Genomic DNA, 20162 nt, shown 5'->3' on the forward strand with positions numbered 1-20162 from the left:
AATGGACTAATAAGCAGTACTGCAAACTGTTTTGTGTCAATAAGGTTTAAACATTAGCCTTCCAGCCAATCGTAACCACAGTTTGAAGTTGAATTACTGAATGTTTTTTATTTTTATTAATTTTGTTAATGTCTATTGTCTTTCTTCTACACTTAGCACTTCTCTTTGGGCAGAAATAAAACCATCCCATACCTTAATTTGGGGTGCTAAGTAGTACAGTAGATAGAGTGCTGGGCCTGGAGTCAGGAAGAAGACTTGACTTCAAATTGAGCCTCAGACATTACTAGCTGTGTGATTCTAGAAACTCAATCTCTGTCTATGGTGGTTTCCTCAAATGTAAAATGGGGATAATAACAGCAAGGTGGCAAAGGAGATAAGAGTGTCAGGCCTGGAGTCAGGAAGACTATCTTTCTGAGTTCAAATCTGGCCTTAGACACTTACTAGCTGTGTGACCCTGGGCAAGTCACTTAACCTGTTTGCCTCAGTTTCCTCACCTGTAAAATGAGCTGGTGAAGGAAATGGCAAACCACTCCAGTATCTTTGCCAAGAAGACCCCAAATGGGGTCATGAAGAGCCAGACATGACTAGAATGGCTCAACACCACCAAAAACACCAATAGCACCTACCTCCCAGGGTTGTTGTGAGAATCAAATAAGACAATAGGTGCTTAGCACAGTGCCTGGCACATAATAGGCCCTCAGTAAATGCTTCTTTCCTTCCTTTACTTCCCCTCTTTTGCAAAGCCCCTTGCACTTGTGCACCATAAGTAAAATCAGCCCTGGAATGGGTTGGAAGGGGTGTTAATGAGTCAATAAGTTACAAAGATGGGAGACTTAATCCACTCAAGAAAGCCTCACTGGTACTGAACCCAGTCCACAAACCATAATGACTGGACACAGAACAGGGTGTCGTGCTGGACCTGGACCTAGTGAGCTATCTGTTCTAGATATAGATTATCGAAATAAGGCCCAGAGATGAAATGACTTCCCTAAAGTTACACAGGAACTTTTAGTGACAGAACCAATGCTAGAATCCAGTTTTCCTGACTCCAAACACAATATTCTTCCCACTCCATTATGTTGTCTCTACACATGGAAGCCAGGGTGGAAAGGACACTAGATTTGTAATCAAAGGACTGGAGTTTGAGTCTCAGCTGTGCTATCACTACCTCCACAATCCTGGGAAGGCCCCTCTGCTTTTGCTGGATCTTACTTTTCTAACTTCTGCTTTTAGGTGACATGACCTCTAGCTACAAAGTCCCTTCAGCTCTGGTGTTTCCTACTAAGAAACACCACAGTCCATTACTTCTCTAGGTAAGAATGGTACAGCTTGTTCACTGTAGGGCAAAGTATCTAAGCACAATGCGAATGTTTGAATTCCTCTCACTATGGCGCTATTCTGACTTTGCCCCAACTTGGGGGTTGGGGAGGGCATCAACAGAGGTAAGGTGAGTGGCTGGGGTTTCATTTTAAACAAAGTATGATAAATTTTAGCCGTTTGTCAATGCCTATAACACTACCACAATCTACTTACTTTTCCTCTCAAAGAGGGAAATCTAACTGTGACACAACCCAACTCCCAAGATTTTGTCTGTACTTCTTACTTACTTTGACTGCCTTTATTTTTTCCTTATACATAGACATTGGATCGAAGATTTAGAGCTGAAAAGGAATTCAAAGGACATCTAGTGCAACCTTTTCATTTTACAGATGAAGAAACTGAGGCCCATAGGAGAGTAATTACATGCCCACATTCACTCAGATAGTATCAGAGCCAGAATTCAAACCCGTCTTTTGACTCCAAATACAGGATTTTCCCCACAATATCACACGAGCCTCTGTCTTTCTCTACTTCAGTGAAAAACATTACTTGCAAAAACTATGTAGTTAAGATTGGGCAACATGACAAAACAGGAAAATTATAAATGTTGAAGAAGATGTGGGAAAATTGGAACACGAATACATTGTTGGTGGAGTTGTGAAATGATCCAACCATTTTGGAGAACAATTTGGAACTATGCCTAAAAGGCTACAAAAATGTGCATACCCTTTACTCCAGCAATAGCACTTCTAGGGCTATATCCCAAAGAGAGCAAACAAATGGGAAAAGGACCCCATGTACAAAAATATTCATAGCAGCTCTTTTTGTGGTGGCAAAGAATTGGAAATTGAGGGGGATGCCCATCAATTGGGGAATGGCTGAGCAAGTTGTGGTATATGAATGTAATAGAATACTATTGTGCCATAAGAAATGATGAACAGGCTGACTTCAGAAAAACCTGGAAAGACTTCTATGGTCTGATGCTGAGTGAAGAGAGCAGAACCAAGAGGACTTTGTACACAATAACAGCCACATTATGCAATGACTAAGATTGTTAAACTGAACCCTTCTCAGTATTACGAGGATCGAAGACATCTCCAGAGGCCTCGGGATGGAAAATGCTGTCCACATCCAAAGAAAGAACTATGGAAGTCGAATCGCTATCACTTATTTTTACCTTCTGCGGAGTTTTGTTTCATCTTTCTGATGGTTCCTCCTATTGGTTTTAATTTTCACTTACAACTTCACTAATGTGAAAATATGTTTAATGGGTATGTAAATGTAAAGCCTATATCAGATTGTGCACCATCTTGGGGAGGGTGGGGGGGGGAAGGGGGAGAAAAATTTTCAACTCAAAAGCATATGGAAGTGATTGTTGATAAATCAAAATAAATTAATAAAATTTTTTAAAAAAAGAAAAAACTATGCAGTTAAGGGGCAGCTAGGTGGTGCAGTGGATAGAGCACCGGCCCTGAAGTCAGGAGTACCTGAGTTCAAATCCAGCCTCAGACCAAACACTTGACACACTTACTAGCTGTGTGACCCTGGGCAAGTCACTTAACCCCAATTGCCAAAAAAAAAAAAAATCTATGTAGTTAAACCAACATATTTTAGTGAGCCATATAACATGCCTAAAGCTTGCTTTAGGTAAAACTGTAAAAACAGGGTTTTCCTTCATTTACATCTTCTTACTCCAATTCAATGTGTCCTCATCTTCAGTACTCCCCCACACTCTTAGATTGTTCAGTCATTTTTCAATAATGTTCAAACTCTTCGTGACCCCATTTGGGGTTTTCTTGGTAGGGATTCTGAAGTGGTTTGCCTTTTCCTTCTAGCTCATTTGACAGATGAGGAAACTGAGGCAAACAGGTTGAGTGACTAACTGAGGGTCACACAATTAGTAAGTGTCTGGGGCTAGATTTGAATTCAGGAAGATGAGTCTTCCTGACTCCAGGCCACATACTCTATCCACTATGCTACCTAGCTATCCCTTCCCCACACAATACTGCCCCTCAATCAGGGGCCAGTGCCTTATGAGTACTGGTAGTGCAGTGGATAGAGTATGGGGCCTGGGAGGGCCTGAGTTCAAATCCAGCCTCAGACACTTATTATTTGTGTAACCCTAGCCTAGGCAAATCAATTAATCTCTGTTTGCCTCAGTGTCCTCATCTGTTAAATGAGGATAATAATAGCTTCTACCTCCCAGGGTTGTTGAGAGGATCAAAAGAGATATTAATTGTAAAACACTTAGCACAATGCCCGGCACATAAGTGCTATGAAAATGTTAGTTATTATTATAGCTGAGCTCAGAGTCAAATGCCTTAGGCAGAGCTGTTGCTTCTCTCCTATCAAAAATGGCCTATCCTAATTTTGCATGAGATTTCAAACAGGTCAATTGAGTTTGTTTAACATTTTTTCCTTTATTACAAGGAAGGTTCACTGGTGGGGTAGAGAGGGGAAAGATACATATTTGGAAGTAACTGATTAAAAACAAAAGAGTAATAAAACAAAAGTCTCCTTTATCTCAAGCTAGCATTTTATCTCTGTAGTCTATAGTCTATATGCTAGATTATATATAATTTATATTATATAACATCTATATATAATTTATAGTCTAATAATCTCTAATAAAGAGGCAACTAGGTGGCACAGTGGATAGAGTGCCAGGCCTGGAGTCAGGAAGACCTGAGTTCAAATCCAACCTTAGACACTTGCTAACTGTGTGATCCTGGGCAAGTCACTTAACCCTGTTTGTCTCAGTTTACTCCTAAAATGAGCTGAAGAAGGAAAAGACAAACCACTCCGGTATCTTTGCCAAGAAAACCCCAAATGGGGCCACAAAGAGTTGAATACTACTGAAAGACCAAATAGCAAAAAAATTCTTTAATAAACTAATCTAGGCTCAGTTGTCAGTGACTTAATATGTTTTCCCCTCACATTGGCATTCACACTTTTAAAAGAGGTTACTGAAGACCAATTTAAAAACTATGAAGTCCAGTGACGAAGATTTTAGAGGGGAAGTAATACATTCATCAGTACCTCTCAAATCAGATCACATAGAGTCACAGTTTTTAGATTGAGGAGGCACTTTAGAGATTACAAAATCTGAAACCACCATTGTATGAAAAGAAGCGGAGGCCCCGAATAGTGCAACGACTAGTCTGCTGTCAGATAGATACATTAGTAGCAGAACCAAGAACCAGATCCTCTGATTCCAAATTCAGTGCACTTGCCAGTAGGTAGGCAACCATCAATAAGGCCCTGAATAAATTCCTCTGTCAGATCTGACAATCAATGTTTTTATCACTAAGATCAGGCAGAATCACCAATTAATAAGTAAAATTTCTGAGTGAGAAAAGAAAAAAAATAAGCTGCAGAAATCTATACATGTCTGGCAAATAACAAACACCTTTTACACTCAAAAAGCCCTGGCAGAGTGCAAAGAATGCCAGGGAATATTTGACAGCTTCAAAATACTTTCCAATAGCATTGAGGATAATCAAACCACATCACTGCAAAAAGATGAAGAAATTGCTCCAAGTACCTGTCAAACATTCAAATACTTTCATTTGTCATGGTGTCAGCTACAGCACAGATTTCTCAATTTTTTCCTTCTTCATTTATATGCACAGCTTTTGTGGGTGTGTGTTCTTCATGCCCCAAACAAAGAGTAGAAATAGTTCTTTGAACTTATAAAGCATTTAGAGGTTTAACCAACATTAGCTCATTAGTTCTTAACCCTGTACGTGGATAGGCAGCTGTTAAGGCCAGCATTTTGCCATAGGTTGACCAAGAAACAAAGATGCCTTCAAAAAAGTCATGGAGCAAGATGTACCCAAGCCAGGAATAGATGTTTGTGTCCATCCAGACCACCATACCACATCAATATCTCTTTTACATGCTCAGATTCCCATTTACTGGTTTGCTCTCTATCTTCCCATTCCATCCAAAATGCCTCCTTGGTCTGAGGTCGGCAAAATCCTTTCGTGAGGACATTCCTAAAGCAATTTTGAAAGAACAAATACTGCAGTCGAATTTCTTGCTGTTTGTTTCTTAGTACAGGATACTCTAACCCAGGAATAGAACCAGGGTTTCCCTCAATGGTGGAATTCCAGTGGTCAGAACAGAATGGAGACAGGGGTAAAGACAAGGAGAGAGGGTAAATGGAGGGAGAGAGGGTGGAGGGAGGAAAGGAGGATGGGGGAGGGAAAGAAAAAAGGAAGGAGAGAGACAGAGATTGAGAGACAAGGAAAGAGAAAGAGAGAGAGACAGAGACAGAGAAAGAGAGAGGGCGAGGAGGGAGAGATTGAGGGTGGAGAGAAAGAGACAGAGAACAGGAGAGTCTCATAACCACATTGTTTATGCCACAGTTTCTTCCTGAAAATTTTATTTGATTCTTTCTATGAGTTTACTTGACTGGAGGAATGCTGACCTCAGGCAGTTAGGAAATATTATAATAAATCTTTGCGGCTATTTTTTTAATAACAAACTGGAAAAAAAAATGGACTAGAGACTTGATCATACATGACCCCCTTTTCCTCCACAAACATCCTTGTGAATCAGGCCAGTGTGTTACCCACACGTTTCTGTGTGAGAAAACAGAGTAAGGATTCCACTGTGCCCCATCTGTGCATCTAGTCAGACCACAGATTTATTAATGCCTGTCTCCTAACTCTGTGGACAATATCGGGGGAAAAACTGTTTCAATAACCTCTAATTTGGTTGCCCAATACAAAACCTTGGGAGATGCTCTAAAGCAAAGTGATTGACCACATAGAAATCCTTTTGGCCTTTGGTTGAAACATAAGTTTCTCTCGTATAAAATACAAGCAGCTTCAGTTCCCACTTACTGAGCAACCATGTAAAAGGGCAAGTGAAGAATGTCACCACCAGCTGAGACTGAAGGGTGAGAGGTTCCATGGAAAAGAGAGGTCAATGGGCAGAGAACGCTCATGCTCATCAAAAGAAGAGTTGAAGGCCAAGTGTATTTTCAGAATCTCTGTTTAAAGGAATTCAAAGACAGCCAGATCATCAGCACACCATCCCCTACTACCCTGGAGGCATCTCAGGTTTAATACCAATGCAAAGAGGCCTGCTACTTCTTACAACACCCCCACCACCAGCCCTGCTGTGCGACATCTGGGTTTTCCCCAGAGTCTTGATTTGATCTGTCCTGACTCCCCTGATGATTTTCTGAAAGATGATGAGATCACAGATTGAGAAGCTCCTAGGGCTTCAAACTATCAATAACGTAAAAAACAGAACTCCTAATACATTAAAGAACACACACTGTCTTAGAACCATAGGAGAGAGTCCCACTGACATGCAGAAGATGAAGTATAATAGCATTTAATCTGTTCCTTTGACCAAAGTTCATTTCTAAAATTATATACCATTCAAATGAGTTGCTAAGTGACTAATTGAATATTAATATTTATTTAAAAAACAACTTTGCCTACCTCTCTTCTTTGTTTTCTCCAAAAAAGGGGGTGGGGGAACAGGGAGGCTATTTTATTAAACTACCACATCCCCCATCATTAGGAACAAATAATGCTTTCAAAGATTTGTGAAAACAAGTTTTTTTCAGAATATCACTGCTCAGGCCCAGTGAGACATAAAAAAAAACCAGAAATATTTTCAAATGTAATTTCTTAAACAATACATGTAATTAGTTACATGTTTTTCTTGCCTCCCCCAAAAAGAATAAAAAGATGTGTTCTGACCTTATAGAGCATGCGTCCTCCTTTTGCTGTCTCTCAGTCAGAGATACAGTGAGTCCCTAATCTTGATGTGGATGGCAAAATCTATCTCCACAGTAGATGATTCCTGTCAGTTACTGTTAATTCTTAGCATTATCTCAGTCCATGAAAAGGAAACTGGTGCTTATGTGTTATCCGGGGAAGCTAAAGTGGTCAGTGGCAAAGGAAGAGACCTTCTCTTTTTTTTTTTCTTCTTTCAGTTACCTCCCAACAATTTCACTCCCTTCCTTTCTGGATTTGAATCATTTTGTCACCGCATGAAAAGGAAGTAGAGTCTGAGGATAGAGCAGTGAGAGACCCTTGGAGTAGACATTGGAGACAAATAATCTGACCAGGCTTCCGCTTGGTTTGAAAGGATCAGAACTCTGAGGGGCGAGGCAAGAGAGCAGCCCAACAGGATGTGTGTGGCCAGAGTTCCTGGCATGGAGTCTAGGCTTTCATGTTTATTTTTGGGTATGTTTTTCTTAGCCTCGATGCAATTTTCTGGGCTAGGAAATAACCTTACCGAAGCCCAAAGATGCTATATGAGTAGGCATTTGCCATAGGAAGGAAGATGGCTTTTCAATCTATAGCTACTATATCCTCCATATCATAATACTGGCTCATATGTGAATACTCCAAGTGGACTACCTGTCAGCAATCAGGTTGATCAGTCCTTGTCTATAAGTAGAAAAAATGCAGGGCTTATCTCATCCTTTTTTCTTGCATCCCAACTACTTAGCACAGTGCCAAGAACACAGTAGATGCTTAATATGCATTGACTGATTGAAGGTCTACTACTAGCAATATAATTGTGAGGTGAGCAGCAATTGTCAAAAGCACATTAAACAAAACAATGAACCCCTCAAGTACTTTTGAAAAATTTCTTGGTTTAAGAATTTGACTCTGAAAGAAAGAGAATGGCAACAGTAACTAGTCCCTTTTAGGCAGGAGTAGATGTTTCTTAGAAACATAATTCCAAATGGATTGTTAAAGAGCTTTGGGGAAGACTAGACTCCTTTCCCTGAAGAATACTTTCTTTAACAAAAATTCCTTTTTGTATTAACTGCTTCAGGTTATCTGGGTTCAATCCCTGCCTCTGACACATAACTGTCTGTGTGACTCTGACCACGTAGCTTAACATCTTAGGGTACCAGGGTACCTGGGACTATAAGTTGCAAAGAAGGTGCCAACCTATATTGATAATGGAAGTCCCTCATCAGGAACTCCCTGTATTGATAAAAATAACAGGTCTGGTTTTAAAAAATGTGCGTTTGTGTCTTTTCTGCAGCAAATGCCTACTCATATAGCATCTTGAGACTTCTGTAAAGTTTATATGTTTGTCAAGTCACCAAGCATTTATTAAGTAATTACTATGTGCCAGACATTGTTCTAAGTACTGAGAATATAAATACAACCTGTCCTCAAGAAGCTTACATTCTAATGGGGGAAGAAAACACATAAAAGGAGGGGAAGAAGGTACCCAAGTGGTGACATGGTGGATAAAAAAGTTTATTGAATCAGGAGTGGAGACCAAAGAAGAATGGAGTTGATGTGACTGGCCTAGGCAATTTTCTTTAAAATGGAGATTCCTAGAGGAAATCAGAGAGGTAGGAGCTACAATGGCAGAGTAGTCTTCCAAGTGAGTGAGGCTGCTGTGGCATAGTAAAGAAAGAAATCCAGAAAGAGATGAAGGAATGTGTGTGTATATTTAAAAGAATGCATTCTAAAAGGGTATGTTATAGTAAAGGTTTCAATGCTAATACTGCCCACCTATTCCTTTCTTCATTCAAAAAGCATTTTTCTGTTGTTGAGTCATTTCAGTCAGATCCAACTCTTTGTAACCCCATTTGGGGTACAAATGATGCTGGCAAAGATACTGGAGTGGTTTGCTATTTCCTTCTCCAGCTCATTTGACAGATGAGGAAACTGAGATGAACAAGGTTAAGTGACTGGCCCAGGGTCACGCAGCTTGTGAGTGTCTGAGGCCAGATTTGAACTCAGGTCTTCCTGACTCCAGGCGCTGTGCCAACTAGCTGCCCCTACATTGTGCTAGGCACTGAGAATACAAAGAGAAAAATTAAACACTTCTGCTCTCAAGGAGCTTACATTCTATTAGGGAGAAGAACAACATGCATATAAATAAATTCAAAACACTGACAAATTAAATTCAAAGTAGTTTTTTTTTCTGGTGAAGGAACAGCTCTAATGACTGAAAGGCCTCTGAAGGAGCTGGCACCTGAGATATGCTTTGAAGAAATTAGGGATCCCAAGTGATAGTGAGGAGGACAGAGGGCATTCCAGGCCTAGGCAACAGACAGCACAGAGCCACAGAAGGGGAAGGTGGCACGTTTGGTGCATGGAACAAAAGCTAAGTCAATTTGGCTGGACCATATATAGAGTGTGGGAAGGAATAAGTCTAGAAAGGGGGGCAGCTAAGTGATGTAGTCAATAGAGCACCAGCCCTGGAGTCAAGGGGAGCTGAGTTCAAATTCGGCCTCAGACACATAACACTCACTAGCTGTGTGACTCTGGCCAAGTCTCAACCCCATTGCTTAGCAAAAAAACAAAAAAGAAAGAAAGAAAAGAAAAGGAAAAAAAATAAGTGTAGAAAGGAAAGCTGGGGCAGATCACAGAGAACTTTAAATGACAAATAGAAGAGCTTGTATTTTATTTTAAAGGCAATAGGGTATCATTGGAGCTTCTTGCATGGGGGAATGAAGCATCAAGCCTGTGCCTTAGGAGTACCAGTTGTCAGTTAGGATGGATGAATTAAAGAAGGGAGAAACCTTAGACAGGGTGCCCAGTTAGGAAGCAAAAGCAATAGAAAGGTAAGAGTTGATGGGAGGCTAAATTAGGGGATAGCCACAGAGTAAAATGAACAGGATGAATGTGAGAGATGTTGCTTAGGCAAAATCGGCAAGACTGGATAAATGATTGGATATGAGGGACGAGGAAAGTGGTGCAATGAGAATGGCTCTCAGGCTGCGAAAAATCAGACAGCGTTCTCATATTCAAAGCATTGGAGCATAAGACAAATAGATTTCTCCAAGGCCATAGGTCACCACCATGTCATTGGATCCTTCATCATTTAGGACAAAAGAAGTTATGTTTGTTAGCTTCTCCCCATGACCAATTAAAAATAACCATGTTTATTAGTGTGACAGTTATCTGGAAGTGTCCTGGCGAAGAGGATAGAGTGCAGGACTGAAAGACAGAAAGACTTGGATTGAAATCCCACTCTTGACTCTTACTGGTTGTGTGATCTTGAGCAAGTGACCCTTTCTACCTACCTCAGGCAACTCTCTAGAGCTCATCAATTAAATCAGAGACTAGCTAGTAAAAGGCATTCATGTAGCTTTGATGAATATACATATGAAGGGAAGCAGCATGATAATGGTGGAATAAGCATGGGTTTTACTGTGGAAAGACCTGCCTTCAAGCCCATCTCTGACATTTACTATTTGTTTGACTTTACGCAAGTCACTTAACCTCTTTGGGCCCCAATTTTCTCACCTATGAAATTAAGGAGTAGACTTGATGACCTACAAGATCCTTTCTAAATATGTAATTCTGCTAAACATATTTTCTCACCTTCTTCCCCTGTGTCCACTCAAAAAATAGACCAGATCTTTGTTTTATATAGTCTTTTACTGTGTAAATAAAATTGGCAGCACTCAGGACCTCTCCAAGATGCCCTTCTCACACAGTTTCCCCTCCCCCTCAAATTAGGAGCTGTCATCTATTTGTCTCTATCAATAAATATAATAAAATAAATATTCTCACATGATACAAATTATCCTCTTCACTTCTTTACCGTCCTTTCCTATTCCTGACTCTTTGCTAATGAAAACTCTCTTCCCTTATCTTTTTCCCTATTTCAGCTTCCAATTTATAGTCCTATTTGGGGGCATTAGGCAGCCTTACTTTAAGGTCAGGTCACCTTTTCTTAGCTTAAGTGAATTGTGGCCATTTATTCTACATTAGTCAATAATACTTTACTCTTTTCATTCATCTTTGATATTAATACTTATTAAAACATATAACAGGGGCAGGAAACATCTCATTTTCAATACTATCACAGAAAAAGCAGGAGATGGTAGCCAGGCCCCTGAAATACATGTTGAAAATTAATATTAAAAGCCACTGCATACCATTTTCAGTTCTTGAGACAATAAGAATTTAAACTCAGTGAAACCAGTGGCACTTTACACCATCAGTAAGGAAGTTAAATGACAAAGTGCTGAAGTTAAGTATAGGCTTGGGAGTCTTAAACAAGTTATTAATATTTGATCCAAGATTATGGGTATTTTTGATTAATGGTGGCTCTTGATATATAAATATAAAAGTGATTCATTGTCTAATTCTATAAAATCCCTTCCAATACGTGTGGAGCAGGATGGTTTTTCAATGGACAAGAAATCAGGGTTTCTTTGTTCTCTTCCTGACTTACTTTAAGCGGCCTGAGAGCTAATAAGATACTTTTCTGGAGTATGTTAGGAGCTTATCCGTACTGCATACATAAAACTGAAAGCAAGAATCAGCACACCAAGTACAGGATCAGCAAGACATGTTGACAAAGACCCATAAAAGGGTGAGCAAGAAAAGTATCTTTTGTATTGTCTGAGATGCATTTAGATCAAAATGTCTTGGCTCTGTTCTAATATGAATGAGCTAAAATTGAGAAAGTGTTTATCAATGTGATAATGCTGTGCACTGTGATTCTGCCAAAGAACCTTCTTCATGCACCATGAATCTGAAATTCTCATAAGATCTAAGTATCCTTAGGAATCTAAATTTTTTTGAAATAAAAAAGTGATAAAAAGGCAACCATGAGGTCTTTTTTTAAAAAAGGCAATATTTAAAATTTGATGTCTAAGTCTCTGTAACACAAGAACAGACTTTCTACATATAATTGTCCCCTAAAACCTCAAAATGACAGAATTTCAGAGTAGCATGGGGCCTTTGTGGCTGAATCAATGCATACATGAAAAAGAATCTCCTCTGGCAAAAAGTCATGGAGCCCATGGAGACCCTTAATACTTCTTCTAATACTCTTCCTATACAAAAGACAGCAATCAAATCTTCTCCCTGCCCCCAAAGTCTTCTCTTCTCTAGGCTAAACATCTCTACTTCCTTCAACTGATCCTCATATTGCTTGAACTGGAGACCTTTAATCTACCATGGTCCTATTCTTCTAAGCATTCTCCACTTTGTTCATGTCCTTCCTAAAATGTGGTACCCAGAGCTGAATTCAATGCTCCAGATTTAGCCTGGCCAGCATTTCCTCTGACACACTGCTTTCATTATACGTTAACTAGGGCATAACCACAAATGCCACTATTCAGAAGCTATGATCAGAAGACCAAATATTTACACCCTGGATATTTCTCTGCACTCAGGAAATAATGTTGACCAACTAAAAACATGTCTCATGGTTTATGATATGTGAATCAGAATGGGAAAAGGAAACAATAGCCTATGATTTCAGCATAGCCTTAAAAGACAGTGGATTGTAAACCAATCACAGAATATCAGAATTAGAAGGGCCCACTCTGGTCATCTAGTCCAACTCACCTGAATCCTTCACATAACATTCCCAGGGACTGGTCATCCAGGGTCTGCTTAAAGGCTTCCAATGAAGGGAACCCTTCTACCATCTGAGGTGGCCCATTTGTTTGATTAGGAAAAGGTTTTGATTCGATAGAGTAAACACAATGTAAAATCATCATGGAGTTTAATATGCATATGTGTTAAGATTATGCACGTTTTCTTGATAGATATAACCACAGAGATAATATGATTAAATGATCCTCTGGGTCATAACACCAAATGTGGTAAATAACTGGATCACAGAATTTTAGAGTTGTCAGTGACTTCAATTACCATCTAGTCCATCCAATGCCTGAAAGGAATCCCCATGATGACATAGCTGATCAATGGTTATCCAGCCTTTGCTTGAAGATTTCCATTGACAAAGAGCCCATCAACTTCTGAGGCAGCCTTAATGGTTAGGAAATCTTTTCTGGCATCATGCCTGAATTTGCCTTTAGCAAGTTCTGTCCAGTGATCTTGGCCTTGCCCTTTGGGGCCAAACAGAACATACGTGTGTGTGTGTGTGTGTGTGTGTGTGTGTGTGTACATATACATATATATGTATATGTATATATGTATATATATAAGCTACTATTTCCTTTTCCCATTCTTATTCACATGTTAGAAAGCATGAAATGTTTAATGTATGTATATACATATATGCACAAACGTATGTGTATACACATATACACATTCTCTATATATATATATACTTGCTAGAGGTGGATATCTGACACAAAAGGTCAAGTAGAAGAGGGGGGAGCTAAATGTGCCAGTTTGTAGATGATCTGGCACTGATTTCCTGAAGCAGCCCTGGAATATTATAGAAGAGTTGGTTTCAAATGTAGTTTCAGGGACTTTTATCTGATTTATTGTAACGTATGTGCTGTCTATATAACTGTTGCCATTTTAGCTTATGAGAAACTAAAACCCAGTCTTAGGTCTGATTCATTTACATCCTTTCCAAATGCCTCCAAATTGATGCTAAGGCCACTGTAGAGTTATGAATATATATATATATATAAATATATATATATATATATATATACATACAGATATATATGTATATATATATGCATATATGTATATAAAGAAATAAAATCTTCCTATTACAATGCAGCCCGAGGGGAACCCCAAAATTAAATCTCAAGTGGTAGGCAAGTAACAAGATATAAATATGACATATTCATTTTAACCAGAATTATTTCAGGAACCTGAATGCTTACCATTTGGCATCTGACTCCTAATAGTCACCAAAAGCTCATTAAACCTAGGTTCTTTGGCCATCCCATGAGGCGGAGCTATGATCTGAGGTTATGTGACTTGTTTCCAACCATATTGAATCAGATGTAGCACAGAGATCAGAAGTCACAATCCTGAGGTTATATCACCATTTGCACTCAGGGCAAAAGTTAAATGGCACAATTTTGAAAATTCTGTCTGAATACAACAATACCATATGATACCTCCCTGAAGTTCCTCCTAACTTATCCTAGTATGGTTGCTGTCCATTATTTGTAACTTAGCAGTATTCACTGTATGAGGAAATTTTTCACAGTAATGCATAAACAATACAGATATAAACTTAAATAATAGGTCAGGTATATATAGAATATCCCAACATTTTCCCTAAAATGATTTGATGTTAAACCTCTCAAAGTAAAAAAAAATGGAGAAAAATGTTTTTAAAACTTACAGAGATAGTGGCTTTTGGAAAAACTAAAATTCACAGCCCCAAGGAGCCCCTAATTAAAAGCCATTTTTTAAAAATGTTCTTACAAACACTGTCATATTATCAATTTCAATCAGTTGCCGCATAGGAAATCATTTCTCTAACTGAACAACTCACAGGTGAGAACTGTTTAGGTCTTTAATCACTTTCACAAATTTGGTTTTTAAAAAGGACATTTTGGTTCACCTTTTAAAATAGGAGATCAAGAAATGGCTTATTTGCCTCTAGTTCAGTCACTTTAATTGACAGAAAACCCACAGTTCATGGAAACCTATTTTAGTTTTTCCTTCCTAAAACTAAGCTTTTGTCTCTGAACTTTCCTGATCAGTTGGGGCTTTGTAATAGTTTCCAAGAGAAGCATTTCAAACAAGTAACCCCACAATTTATACACTACTGCCAAGAATAAAAGGAACCGATTTCACCACGGAGGTTTTCTAAGGCTTTGTGTGGCCTTTAAAGCAAAGTATCACTTGTTCACCTGCGGGTTTTCTCGGTTAGTGCATTTTGTTTTGCTCTGGGGGATACTATTTGATTACATGAAATTCTTTTTATATCAAGTTTAAAATCTTAGCAACACTAGGACAAGTAGTGAAGCCTGCCAGCTCAGTGGGTTAACACTTGAACACACTGAGACGAGGACAAAGGCAAGGACTAACCATGGTTTAAAATCAGAAAGCTGAGAGAACTCACAAGAGTGAGGGGATGGAAGGATTAGCTGGGCTTTCACAAGGGCTGGCTTTGCTATGACTGCAGATGAGATTAATTTATTACCAATGCAGGCCATAAATGAGTTCAATAACTGAGAGACTTTGGTAAGCAGCAGATAAATGCAAAAAGCAGCAGGACCTGTTGTGTCCACTCACTGCTGGGCCACTCTCCATTCTGAAGTTGGCAAGAAACCAGGCATTATTATGGCGCTGCCACCTACCATATATTATTATGGAGCACAACACTTTAAAAAGCATCTAAACAGTACAGGCATTAACTCTGTGTATTCCATATTACTGAGTAGGTATAGAGGAAAATTTTTAAAATTCAAAAGGGAATGCCAATATTAAGCTTTAGTAGCTAAAAGAAAACTACACTGAGACTTCAAGAACACTCTATATAATAGTCTTCCCCAGTAAAAAATAACATCTCTAGAAAAGCCTCTTAGAAGGACTGCTCAAGCAATAGTAGGAAAGCATAGAAAATACTAAGTGGTCATTCGAGAAATAATTATAAAGAATGTCAGACTATAGAAACCCAAGCAGATACTTTAAAAAATCAGGGATGTCTGTGTCAAAATGGAGTTCACTCATTCAAAAGAGTGTTTGGGAAATACAATTCCATCTGTTGATTCAGAAGGGAACATATTAAGGTTTGATTGTAATGTCATTCTACACATTACAGTTGTCTTTATTTTTCTAAAACTACATTAATTGAAAGAGAAGCCTTTGAGTTTACCTCCCATAGTGCTTTAAAGTCTTTCTGCTCAATGCGGAGGAGTTCACTGCACTCTCTTGTAACAATGGTAGCATGGCGGGGAGTGTTATCCAAAATCGACTCTCCAAATGCTGTTCCAATTCCCAGAGTACAGATTGTCACTGCATCCTATGAATGCAAAATAAGTAGTTGTTAGAGAATTTAAATGCTTAGGGGATGTTTGGTTCTTAGTTTTCTTATCACTTATATCTGTTTTAAGAAAAGGGAGGAGGAAGTCCCAGTGAGGAATATCACTTAATCCCTTCCCTCTGAGAAATGTGTTTGCTTTGGTGATGAGAGGTTGAGGGTGGAGAATAAGTCACAACAATTCAATTGGGTTAAGAGGAATTGGGAAGCACAAATAAATGAAACCCAGAAATAGTATAGAAACCTCATTCTAGTCAATAATTTCAACTCAACAACCCCTCACTACACACACACACACACACACACACACACACACACACACACACACACACACCCTAGCAAGCCTTTGTCCAGAGCTGTTACTAAGCAGCAAAACTGACTATTACAGGTTACCCTTTCCTTCTTCTTCCTCTGTGTAACATGTATCAGTCAGTTTGCTTATTCACAGTTCTAGACAAAGGCTTGTTAGTTGGATTGCTATAAGAGTTGAAATTACCAGTTGAAGTGAGATTTTTAGACTATCTCTACATTTCATTTATTGCTGAGGCTATAAACTCCATCCCCAGCCAGTGGCCAGCTCTTTAGCTAGTCTTGATGAAACAGGATCTGTTGTGAGTAATCATAAAAATGCTTAAAAGGCTGGCTGTACATAAAGAGCAAACTGAAGCAAGCATTCTAAAAAGTCTTCAGACTGAACCACCAATCAAAAAAAGATTTAGTGAGTGCTCAATGTAACTGATGCTTATCCATATAGAGCTTTCAAGGTTTACAAAGTGCATTACACACAATATCTCAGTTGGATCTCACAACAACCCTTTGAGGTAGGTACTACAGGTATTGCTATCTACATTTTACAGATTAAGAAACTGAGGCTCAGAGAGATTAGATCATTTGCTTATGGTCTTAAATTTAAGTTTTAGAGGTAGGACTTGTACCCAGGTCCCATCTGACTCCAATCAATTAATTAACAAGCATTTATTAAGTGCCTACTGAATGCCAGGCACTGTTCTAGGCTCTATAATTCAGGTTTCATACACTTTCCACTCCAGCATACTGTATCCTGGGGTGTACTCCATGCGAAGCATGGTGCTAGGCAACATAAAAATGACACAAAATCTAATTACAACATGCTTTCTGAATTCCAGGAGTCTACAATCTAGTTGGTGAAACAAAAATATATACACATAACAAACTAACTGACAACACTAGGGTAGTATAGAATAAGAAGCAAAGAAATGGAATACGAAGATCCCAGCAGTTTAAACCACAAATAATAAAGAACTAGCATAATCTATAAATGAACAACAATATTCTGTTTTATGTAAGCACAATTTTTTATATCAAGGATAGTTTTACATTCACTCACTCTTTCTCACTAAGTTAATCACCTGAGTGCATGAGTCATTTGTTCAAACCTTCAGTCTCCTTTTAACAGAAAGACGGAAGGTAAACCAGAAGACAATCGCTCTGGAAATTAATGTCAAAGAACATTTAGATGAATGTGAAATGGTCACTATGTTGAATGTAGCAAGGTATCTCAGGAAAATTAGAAAAGAACATTCAACTGAATTTGTTTATTATTTCTTACATTCAATTTTATTTTATTTTCAGTTCCATATTCTCTCTCCTCCTCTCACTACTCCCATTGAGAAGGCAAAAGAAAAGAAAACCCACTACAGATAGGTAGAGTCATGCAAAACAAACTCCTGTATTAGTTATGTCAAAAAAAAAGAGAAGAAAATGAAATAGAAGAAAATATGCTTCCATCTTCATTGAGTCCATTAGTTCTGTATCTGGAGGTGGATAGCATGTTTCATCATGAGTCCTTTCAAATTATGGTGGGTTATTGCTTAAAGTCTATTAAATTTAGCTACATGTCAATGACTAATAATCTTTGTGAGAATGGCTCTGTTCTAATGGTAAGGATGAAAAAGAAAATAAAGAGGAATTAAAGAAGAATTAGAAACAGTAGAAGACGATGTGTTTCAGAAGTCTGGAAGTGATAGGGAATAGAGAAAGAAAAGAATATTTCTTTGTCTTTAAAATAGGTATAACAATACTTGTATTACCCTATCTCACAGAGCTGTTGTGGAGTAAATAGTTTGCATATTTAAAAACGCTGCAGAAATACCAGCTATTAGAACAATATAGTAATTCAGACGCTTATTCATGAAAATGAATTTGTATGCAATTTTGTTTATGAAATTTGGAAGTTATTCTATCTGATTTTAGATAATGCCAATAGGCAAACATTCTGGACAGTAATATGTAAATATATAATGAATGACTCACAAAATTAATCTTGCCTTTTGACCTGGAGATTCCATTCATAGGATACATCCTAAGACACTATAAAAGTGGAATGGGGAGAACTAGCTGTATGAAAATGTCAATTGCTATTCTATTTTTAAATAGCAAAACTACTAGATACAGCCTATATCCAATAACTAGAGAATAGCTGAGTTATTAATAATAGCCACTAGTATGGCTTAATAATGTAATAAAATTTTATGGTACTATAACAATGAATATTAAGCATTCAAAGAAATATGGAATAGTCATTCCATATTTGAGGTAATAAGGAAACAAATCAACAGAACCAGAACTGACCATCCACCAACATTTATACAAAAAAAAAAGAAAGAAAAGGGAAAGAGAAACAGAAACAGAAAGGGAAAAGGAAAGGGGAAAAGCAAAACGTTGACAAACATGGTAGAACTTGGGACAGGCCTGAGTTGACACAGAACAATTTTTTTTTTTGCTGGCTTGTTAAAGGCTAAAGATTTGTTGTAAGCTTTTACCTCTTGTTTTCTATGTTTATTTGATTGCTTTTATTGATGGTGGTAAAATTATAATTTTAATAAATATATATAAATATAATTTCAATTGCTTATAATTTTTAAAAATAAATAAATGATGCCAATAGTTACTCAAATGTCATTTGAAGCAATTTTTCATTCCATCAACTACCTTGTTATGGCAAATAAACTATTGGAAACACACAAGGGTAATTCTCTGTTAGAAAATACATTGTTTTCCTTTCATGCATCTAATGCATGATAATAGGCAAATGTTATTAAGATCAAGTTAGTAACTCTGTAATCACATTACTAAGACAAATGTTCATAATAGTCCAGATCCCTGAACCATGGAAAATTGCTTCTGCATAGATATTACCATATAAAATTGTGTTCAAGAAAATAAAATCAATAATTTCTAAGAAAATAATTAAAGAGCAGGGAAGAATTGAAGAATGTTTGCCAGGAAATAGAGATGAACATTTTCAGCTTGAAAACTGCCCATGAGAAGAGATCCCAGCACTCTGGTTATACTTTATTTTCTCTCAGCTTAGTAAGTCCACCTTTTTGCAACTTGCAGATTCTAAGGATGGATTGTGATCCGCTACAACCTACCAAAAACTGTTTAAAAACAGAAGGCTTTCCTGTATTCGATCATCTCTTCTTGCCATCTTAAGTGTTTGAGATACTTCATTATTTTAGGTGATAAAAAATTAAGTTATTGTTGATAGTATGAAAAGTTTGTATAGCTCTCAGTTGTTTTGTTCTTTTTTACTCTTTCTGTCCAGGCCTGTGAAATTTACGTAGGCCAGGTTCTGCTCAGTAGTTGCTCCGCTAGGCTGAACCTCATAAACAAGAGGATTTTGGATTATTTTAGGATTTCCTTTGCAGATGCTTCCATGTTACCACCAATAATTAAAAGCTGGTAGGATGGTATCACTGTCTCGACTTAACCTTAGGAAGCTTTTGACATATTTCAAAATTAAGAACTGAGACAAAAAACCCAAAATGAGTCTTGACTGTGTTAAAAAGGATCACAGGTTACCATGAATGTCCTCAGGCTTTCAAAACGATGTGTACTCTTACATTCTTGGTAATGGAGACAGACTCAGAACCTCTGAATTCTATCCTCCAGAGGACTTAACACACTGTCCTGTACATAGTACTTGCTCAATAAGAGTTTACTAAATGAATAGATAGTGCAGCTAGGTAGTGCAGTGGATAGAGCACTGGGCTTGGAGTCAGGAAGACTCATCTTGATGAGTTCAAATCTGGCCTCAGATACTTACTAGCTGTGTGACTCTGGGCAAGTCACTTAACCCTGTTTGCCTCAGTTCTTCATCTATAAAATGAGCTGGAGAAAGAAGT

At 38.1% G+C, this 20162-nt stretch overlaps 1 protein-coding gene across 5 annotated transcripts in view; it reads right to left on the minus strand.

Moving 5' to 3' along the window:
* Positions 1–20162, minus strand: part of RAPGEF4 (Rap guanine nucleotide exchange factor 4) — a 351123-nt gene that overhangs the window by 256977 nt on the left and 73984 nt on the right. For 4 of the 5 annotated variants that reach the window (XM_020990978.2, XM_020990976.2, XM_020990975.2 and 1 more), the window contains exon 4: positions 15832–15978. In XM_020990978.2, the coding sequence (XP_020846637.1) occupies positions 15832–15978 (147 nt within the window). Of the gene's footprint in view, positions 1–7043; positions 7410–15831; positions 15979–20162 lie in introns of those variants that run through there. The other variant, XM_020990983.2, reaches the window with a different exon arrangement.

Source organism: Phascolarctos cinereus, unplaced genomic scaffold, assembly GCF_003287225.1.
Source record: "Phascolarctos cinereus isolate Bilbo 61053 unplaced genomic scaffold, phaCin_HiC Scaffold_726;HRSCAF=1367, whole genome shotgun sequence".
In the NCBI taxonomy this organism is placed as follows: Eukaryota; Metazoa; Chordata; class Mammalia; order Diprotodontia; family Phascolarctidae; genus Phascolarctos; species Phascolarctos cinereus.